We start from the raw sequence: 9,268 nt of genomic DNA, 5'->3' as shown, positions 1-9,268 counted from the left end.
AAGCAGAACTGCCTATGACAGAGAAATGGCCTAGAACAGAGACATGAAGAGGTGAATAAAGGTGACTGCCAAGGAGCCTAAGACATGATCAGCAAAGACTAAGAAGTGTCACAACAGTCACCAGTAGAGGTTCCCTAGAGGAAGGGATTCCACTGTTAAATCCCACTGAGAGGTCAAATACGACTAGAAAGTGTTCTCCTGAACACTTAGGCATACACACATGAAAATGTTTTTGTTTTTTTTTTACTTTCAAATTACTTATTTTTATTTTATTTTTGGTCTTTTGGGGTTTTTTTTAGTTTTGTTGTTGTTGTTGTTTTTGAGACAGGGTCTCCCTATAGCCCCAGCTGTCCTGGAACTCACTATGTAGACCAGGCTGGCCTTGAACTCACTGCAATTAAGAGCATTGGCTGCTCTTGCAGAGGACCTGAGTTCAGTTCCCAGCACCCACCCACATGGTGGCTAACAACCGTCTATAACTCCACTTCCAGGGGATTCGATACCTTCTTCTGGCCTCCAGGAAATTTGAGTGACATGGGTATACTTACATACATGCAGGAAAAAACACTCATAGAAATAAAAAATTGGCCGGGCGTGGTGGCGCACGCCTTTAATCCCAGCACTCAGGAGGCAGAGGCAGGTGGATGATCTCTGTGAGTTCGAGGCCAGCCTGGGCTCCATAGAGAATCCAGGCTAGCTAGGCCTACAGGGAGACCCTGTCTCAAAAAGACAGAAAAAAAAGAAAATTTATGCAGAAAAACAAGTGCCGTTTGAATGTAGGCTTAACAGCAAAGTACAATGTTTAAGCACCGCTTTATTAACTTATAGAGATCAGAGAGACAGGCATTATTCATCTGATTTTATATTTAACATCTATGGAGGGGACAACTTCAGCTTAAGCACCAGTGATCCTAGTCCCCACACCTACATGTATGTGGGTGTGTACCATGGTCCTCATATGGAGGTCAAAGGACAACTTTGTGGCGTTGGTTCTGTCCTTCCACCTTTACAAGCGGGTTCTGGGGACTGAACTCAGGCCATCAGGCTTGTGTGGCAGTTGCCTTCACTGGAGCCATCTTAGCAGCCCTATCTGGAATATTTCTATGCAGATCTAGCAGCTACTGCTGTCAAAGAGCAAAATGGAGAGCCAATGAACCTGGCACATCTGATCATATAACCTGAGCAGGGCTGATCTGTGCTTTCAGGTGTCACAGGGGAGGGTTGTTCTCAGGGATAAGCTAAACTAAGCTCATTGGGCTGTTCTCCAGTTCAAGGATGCTAGACACACAGATAAGGACACAAGAGAATAATAAAGACTCAAAACAAAACTCTTCTACGAGTCTGTCTAGGCTTCCCTCCTCTCTCACCCTGGAAAAGCTAGTCAGAGTCCTGGGCTAGAGGGCACACACAGGTCTGCTCCTCACCCACGTTCCTCTTCTGTCCTTGAGTTATGTCTAAGGCAGAAGGAATGAATGTCTCATTTGGGCAGCTGACACACGAGCCACCATTAAGTTTCACCTAAATTGTTGTGGTCTGTCTCACTATGGACCCAGGCTGATATGCCTATGGAACAGTCCTCAGAGTTTCAATCCTTCTCAGTCCTCCATGTGTTGAGATTACAGGTGTGTGTCATAACACCCAGTTTTTCATCTGGTGTTCCCTTCCCACCTCCAGTCCTGGTTCACAGCTCAACTACAGAGCAGCCATCTACCCTGTGGAGGACTAATGCCACAGCAGTATGGAGGCCTAGAAAGGCATGTGCCATCCTCACCTGTCCCAACTTCACACTAGGTATTCAAAGCTGTTCTGTGGAAGCTCCATCTCAGTTAGGATAAGGACAGCAGAGTACGGGTCTCAGTATCAGTTTCTCAGGTTGCTCTCATACACGCATCATTTTTGGAAGGCGCTGCAATAAGAGCCAGGCAACAGAATAAGGAATATTTATTCTCAAGTAGAGGAGCAAAGTCATATAAAACTGCAAGGGGTTCCCAAGTATCTGGTGTCTAGAGTCAGGACCAAGAGGAACCTAAAAAGGGACCCTGAAAACTATCCCCCCGACCCCCAACAGCAAAAAGCCAACTTTGTCACCTTTGTGTGATGTAAGAATTTATAAATGGGCTGCTAGTACTTTTTGGACTTCCCAGTCTCCAGAACTGTGGGAAATACATTTCTGTTCTTTATAGATTACTCAGCCCCAGATATTTTGTTACAGCAGGACAAATGAACTAAGGCAACAGTTCAAACAATCACATTAACTGGGTGTAGTGGTTTCTGCCTTTAATCCCAACACTTGGGAGGATAAGGCAGGAGGATCATTTTGATTTCCAGACCAGCTTGTACCCAGTGAAACATGACTGGTCTCTCCACACGGTCAGGTTGAGCTTTCTCCTCCTCCAGTAGACCTCCTTTATCCTTTTCAATTGTACTTTTGAGATAGGGTCTCAAATGTATGAATACAGCTAAGGCTGACCTATTATTCACCATGTAGCCCAGGCTGTCTTTGAACTCACAGAAATCCTCCTGCCTCAGCCTCTTGAGTGCTGGGATTGTAAGTATGCACCACCATGTCTAGCTTTACTATTGTTTTTTTGAGATAGGGATTCATGTAGCCCATGCAGGCCTCAAACCCCCTTGTAGGTGAATGCCTGATCCATCTGCCTCTACTTCCTAAGTGTCAGGATTACAAGCAAGTACCCTCATTCCCAGCTTCTTTTATTTTAATATTCCCTTCCCCCACCTAGTTACTCTTATCACTTATGATACTGCTTTTCTTTCATATACAAACTTCATTCCTTCATGAAACTTTCTCTAACCTCAGAAATCCTTACACAATCCTAGACACCAATGGCATGTTATACAGAATAGCCTGCACGTTAAATAAGAGATGGCAATAATAAAGGGGAAAGATCTATCTCCACGATTTTTCCCTCCCATCCCCCTACCTCAAGTAGCCCAGGCTGGTCCTAAACTCCTAGATTCCTGCTACACACCTTAAATGCTGGTTTTATAGACTTTTGCCTCCACCACACCAGACCTGTTTCTGTTGTTTTTTTGAATACAAGGCCTCAAAGTAGCATTCCTCCTGCCTCAGCCTCCATACTGCGGGCATTCACAGATGTACTCTTGGCCTCCACACCCTATTTGTATTCTTTTTCTTTTCCTAAGACTAGAAGGATAGGATTCACAGGTAGAATTTACTGACAGCAACCTTCGTTCCGGACAGTTAGCCTGAAGCCTGTTTTATTTGTAGGAGGAAAAAAAGGAATGTGAGTGGCCTCTGGCAACTGAGCAGGACACCTGTGGAGATGCCCAGTGCTCATGTTAGAACAATGACAACTGAAATAGACTAGGTTGAAACTAGTCTACAGAATAACATGTGACTTCACTTATTAATAGCCACAACAAGATGCTGCATCCTTCTGCTCATTAAAGATGTCTTAATAGCATGAACATTTCATAAATAACATCAGTAGAGTATGTCTCAAATGATTAGGTCTTATACATATAGTCCATAAATGACACTCAAAACAAAATACTCCAGATAGGCATGATGGTACACACCTGTAATCCCAGCATTCAGGAAGCTGAGGCAGGATTCTTTCAAGTTTGAGGCCAAAAACCAAAAACCAACAATATCCACTGTTCATGGATAATGGACATCCAACACTTTCCATTAGACCAAAATGTTCTTTATCTGACCTTCTCTATCCTTTCCCTGAGTTTCTCTGTTCTAGGATACAATTCATCATTTCACAGATATATAACTATTAAAATCAGTAAAAGAATCCCTGGGACCAAAGCTCACCAAGCTCAATGCATTCTTACACTACTGACAGCTCTGGGCTATAAGAGACAGAGGCAGCTGTGGACCACTGGACAGGCACTGGCAGGAATGAATGTGGACTGTCAAGTACGGTCTACAGTGACATCTGTGACATTCTAAGAGCCATCCACAATTATGCCCAAGTGCTGTTACAATGGGCATTCACACCCATGCTATTAATGGTATTTATTAGGTTTTTGAGACAGGGTCTCCCTGTAGCCCTAGCTGACCTGGAACTTGCTATGCAGACCAGGTTGGCCTCGAACTCACAGAGATCCACCTGCCTCTGCCTCCCAAGTGCTGGGATTAAAGGCGTGTGCCACCACACCTGGCCTGGGTTTTACCCTTTTTAAAAGATGTGTAAGTCTTTTTCTTGGGAATCTTCCCAAGAAACTATTCAAAATCTCACACATACATCATAAACTCCATGAAATTCATTCAGTGAATTCTTAAGAGGTCTAAGACTCTAGGTTAAAGAACTGTCCATCTACACTTCTACCAGAGCCCTTGGCTCCTGCCACTGAAGAGTTTGCAGCACACCTTTTCCCATTCCTTTTCAGACCTAGGGCTACCATATTAGATGCAGCCTAGGGAAGAGTCTACACACTTCAATTACAATCCTTTTGTTTAGTTATTTCAGATTTGGTCCACATTTTAGGAGAACATAAAATCTCCTAAAATACATCAAAGTTGACCAGGGGTATAGAAAGAACTCAACAGTCACCGACTGGGAGAAAGGGGCAGAATTAGCAGTCTGTTCGTCTCTCTGTGGCATTAAGGAAACCACATGGAAGTTAACCTTCGCCCTTTTCTTTCCCAGATGATAGAGTTGGCCTTAAAAGACACAGAAACATATATAAAGAAGATCTGGAATTAGAATAGCTCACATCACATAAAATTCCTCTTCCATGGCTGGGAATAATAGCTCAGTGTAGACTGCTTGCCGAGTGTGTACAAGGCCCTGGATTTGATCCCCAGCACAATACACAAAACTGTTCCTAGGAAAAGCAATCACTCCATGTCCAAGTCAAAGAACTGAAGAGGATGCATTCTGGTTCTTGCAGTTGTTTTGTCTTATCTGTACTGTTCTCTGTGGGTATCTATGGCCTTGGCCAGGTGTCATCCATTTCTATGGTTTGCACTAACTATTCTATACACAGATGCCAAGTCATAAAGGAGCAAAAACTTGACAGTTACTTTTGTCAGTTGCTTCTTGGACAGATTACCAGCTGTGGTCCATCTTTGCCCTCAGTTCCACTTGTTTGTACTCCAGGCACCATGAACACAGATCAGAAACCCTTGAGAATCAAGATCCCAATGTTTGTACTCATTTCCCAGCTCTGATAAAACTAGCCTCTGGGAACTGCAAGGAAAGTAAGAATTTGTGACTAGTGCTGACCATGTCTGGAGCTGCCTGGATCAAGGCTGCCAATCAGAAACTTGAAACTACAGTATTCATTGAGTAATCACACCTCAAATAACCTTTTATTAGCCTAGGGCTACTAAGGGCCAAGGTGATGTTAACTGACCAAAAAAAAAGGTGGTGCAAATACCAGTGAAACAGGTTTCATGGTGCTGGAGCTACTACTAATTCTCCATGATGATTCCTCTGCAGGACTGAAGAATGAGCCAAGAACCCACAAATAAGCACACAATGCTACCTGATGCAAATATGTCTTGCTACTGAGGGACAAACCTAAATAGTAAAGCCCCAAAGGCTGGCATTTTGGTCTATCATGGCAAATCTCTTCCTGGTGTGGGTGTTTAACAGATAGTGTGGTAATATTCAGATGAGCTAGCTGTTCCACACCAAGTTCTAAGCAGCAGCTCACAGGCCAGTTCCACTACCTCATGCCATTATCCTGACACTACCACTGGCTTATACACCTATCCTACTTGGGGACTCTCCCTTCCTCTGTGTTCCCTCTTCTCCTCTGTGCTGTCACTTCCACAAAGCTATAGGATGGCCTGAACACTCTAAGACAGAACAGATAAGGTTTGCCATAGGGAATCCTGGGTAAGGATCTCTATTATCTAAGCATCTAGAGTAGCGCAATGATGGGGACTGAAATGCTGGCCAAAAAAAAGACGGAACTTCTAAAGTGTAAATTTCTGTATATTCATGCCTAATCTTCCAAAGTTGTGTAAACAAATTTTCTACCATCCCCCATCATTTGCACAAATTTTTGTCAAGTCCAAACGTAATTCTGAATGAGGTAGGTAGTCTCTACTCAGGCCTTGGTCTTTGAGGTGCCTGTCAAGGCCTACGCCATTAAAGCACTGGTCTCCCTGAAGGGACAGCACTGAAGGTGGTGCCAGTTGCTGATGAAGCTTCTCAGTTGGCTATTTTCTCAATCTCGTCCAAATCATCCGTGTCCAATCTCTCTATCTTCTTATCTGAGGGGAAAAGAGACTTGAAGAGGGACCACCATGGACTTACCGTGGAAACACAGAGAAAGTCACTGAGAACAGCACAGCAGCCTGGGAGGGGCCAGGCTTTGGGCCAGCCTGATGCTTCATCTAACCTTTACAAAGATGTGCTTCCTGAGCCTGAGCAGCAGGCAGCAGGGTCCTGCTCACTGACACCAACAGTCAGACTCCAGGCCTTGGCCTGGCTCCCGGGGAACTGACATTCCAGTCTCGGAGCACTGATCTGCAGGTGCGCCCCCCGGGAACATCCAGAGGGGAGAGCAGAGAGCAACACGTGCGGGGGCAGAGCCTGTCTTGGGGCCACAGGAAAACCTCTCCTCTCCCACATCCCCCTCTGAAAGGGGTTCCAGGCCTATCAGACTCCAGGGACTCACTAAAATGCTCCTGGATTCTGTTGAGGATATTCATGCTGTGCTTGCTGTCCACCATGTTCACTGCCAGACCCCTCTTGCCAAAGCGGCCTGTGCGCCCAATCCGGTGTAGGTAGGTCTCATTGTCCGGGTTCCCGTCCTTATCCACGGGAAGATCAAAATTGATGACGACAGACACTTGTTCAACATCGATACCTGCAGGAAGGGGTTGGAGGGAGGGCCACAGACAGAGGAGTCAGGACAGGAGACAATGGGAGCCACAGTCAGCTACACACATCCACTTCCAGTGGAGGCTGAGCCTGACATAGGCTAACTCTGGGATGTGGGCATTAGAAAGGACACCTAAAGGTCTGTAGCAGAGACAATAGAACCTTGGCAAGCGCTTTTAAAACACTATGAAATCATAGGCCGGGCATGGTGGTGCACGCGTTTAATCCCAGCACTCGGGAGGCAGACACATGGTTCTCTGGGAGTTCAAGACCAGCCTGATCTACATAGTGAGTTCCAGGCTAGCTGGGGCTACTGGGAGACCCTATCTCAAAAAGAAAATTATGAAACCAGAAAGCAAGGTTCTGGTAGCCAGTGAGTTTCTTTCCACCAAGGCAGGACTGCTGGCTTCTGCATGGCTCTCCTCACCCAAGGAGAATCGTTCTCTCTTGGAAAGGACAATCCCACCCACCTCCTTGAGACCATGAATACCACCATCTTCCTCCTCACAAGGCCTGGGATCCCAAGCCTTATTAATCAGGCCAGTCTCTGCTCACCACGGGCACACACGTTGGTGGTCACCAGAACCTTCTCTTTGCCTTCTCGGAAGCGCTCAATCACTGCAGCCCTCTGTTCCACCATCATTTCACCACTCAGCAGAGCCACCTGGTGGCCCTCTTTTGAGAGCTCTGCCGCCAGCCAACTAGCTGTTTTGCGGGTCTGGAGTGAAAAGAATTGTTTTTAATGAAGAGACCTGTAAAACAAAAACAACAGAAACAAAGATATCCACAAAAATGTGGCCTGTTGCCATTATGATACATAAAGTTTCTGATGAGTTTAGTGGGCAGGCTAGGCTTAATAGACTTCATGTGGAGGAGGCGGAAAGCGTACAAGAGCCAGAGGATGACTGGGGTGAAACAGTGTCTTCTGGACATGACAGGGCCACTGCACTCATGGACTCACAGCAGCTGTGGTTATCTGCACAAGGCTTGAATGTGGTTAAGTCAGTCAACATTCCAGAATGGACTGGCGTGGTGCACATGAGCCCCCAACCCTAGCTGAGAGCTACTGACGGCCGATGGCTGTTACGGGAGGGAGAGTCTATTTTCTTTAGGGTTGTGATCCTTGGTAGGCTAACTGTGCTTCAGTGGATGGTCCCTCACCTGTGCATATCTGGACATCACTAACTGGACACGGGGTTATTTAAAAACAAAAAGAAAGGAATACAAAGTCAGGCGGAATCCAGGAGGAGGAAGAGGGGGTGCTAGGACTTAAATATGATAAAAATATACTGTATACATACATGAAAATTCTCAAAGAGTAAATGAAAATGTATTAAAATTTTTTTTCTCCTGGGTTGAGGGATGGCTCAGAGGTTACTAGCACTTGCTACTCTTGGAAACAACTTGAGTTTGGTTTCCAGCACCCAAATAAAGGATCTAATGCCCTGTCTCTCCTCAACAGGCTCCTGCACACATGTAGTTCACATAAACTCACACAGGGACACACACACATATATAAAAATACATAAGAAAATTTTCTCACATCGAACTTAGGCCACGTTTTTGTCTGGATGAACTAATTAATTAGTGTTGCTTTTTCATGTAGGGAGAATGTAGATGGAACCAAATGTCTTTTTTCTAAGTAGCCCATATCCTTAATATTTTTAAAAAGTAGGAAAATATTTATTTGGGCTGGCAAGATGGCTTAGTGGGTAAAAGTGCCTGCTACCCACATCTCACAACCTGGGTTCAGGTCCCCAGAACCCAAGTAAAAAGCAGATGCACAAACTCACAGGCTAGCTAGCCTGCAGTACATAGTGCAGCAATAAACAATGAGCACCCCTGCCTCAATAACAAGGCAGAAGACAGGAAGGACACCAAATTTTCCTTCACATGGTCTGAAAATGCCCCCCCAACATATAACAGAAAAATAAGTATTTTTAACTTTTTTAAATTACATTTATTTGTTTATTTATTGTTTTTTGTTTTTGTTTGCTTTTTGAGACAGGGTCTCCCTGCAGCCCCAACTGGCCTGGATTCACTATGGAGACTAGGCTGGCCTCAAACTCACAGAGATCCACCTGCCTCTGCCTCCGGAGTGCTGGGATTAAAAGGTATGTGCCACCACACCTGGCTACATTTACTTTTTTTAATATTTTATTATTTTTATTTTATGTGTATGAGTGTTATGCCTACATGTAGATAAGTGTACCCGTGTTGTGCAATGCCACAGAGGTCAGGAGAGGGCTTCCGGTTCCCCTGGAACTGGAGTTAAGGATGGTTCGTAGCTGCCATGTGGGTGCTGGGAATCAAACCTGATAGGTAAAAAGTTGGCAGAGAATGAGCAAATGGAGGATGAGGCACCGAGGCACAGAGAAAACTCCATCAAACTAGGGTTTATTAGCAAAGGAACACATGGGACAGATTCCCTTCTG

General features: G+C 45.0%; 1 protein-coding gene across 2 annotated transcripts in view; it reads right to left on the bottom strand.

Annotated features, from left to right (window-relative positions):
- Positions 1-4,186: 4,186 nt before the first annotated feature.
- Ddx19b (DEAD-box helicase 19B) overlaps positions 4,187-9,268 on the bottom strand; it is a 25,091-nt gene continuing 20,009 nt past the window's right edge. For both annotated transcript variants that reach the window (XM_008822979.2, XM_029558594.1), the window contains 3 exons: positions 7,389-7,551; positions 6,628-6,819; positions 4,187-6,220 (listed from right to left, as the gene is read on the bottom strand). In XM_008822979.2, coding sequence (XP_008821201.1) covers positions 6,159-6,220; positions 6,628-6,819; positions 7,389-7,551 — 417 coding nt within the window. In that variant the 3' untranslated portion in view covers positions 4,187-6,158. The remainder of the gene's footprint in view (positions 6,221-6,627; positions 6,820-7,388; positions 7,552-9,268) is intronic.

Source organism: Nannospalax galili, unplaced genomic scaffold, assembly GCF_000622305.1.
Source record: "Nannospalax galili isolate Female #2095 unplaced genomic scaffold, S.galili_v1.0 scaffold568, whole genome shotgun sequence".
NCBI classification, from domain to species: Eukaryota; Metazoa; Chordata; class Mammalia; order Rodentia; family Spalacidae; genus Nannospalax; species Nannospalax galili.
Note: the sequence above shows the minus strand (reverse complement) of the source record. Positions and strands in the feature narration are given on the sequence as shown.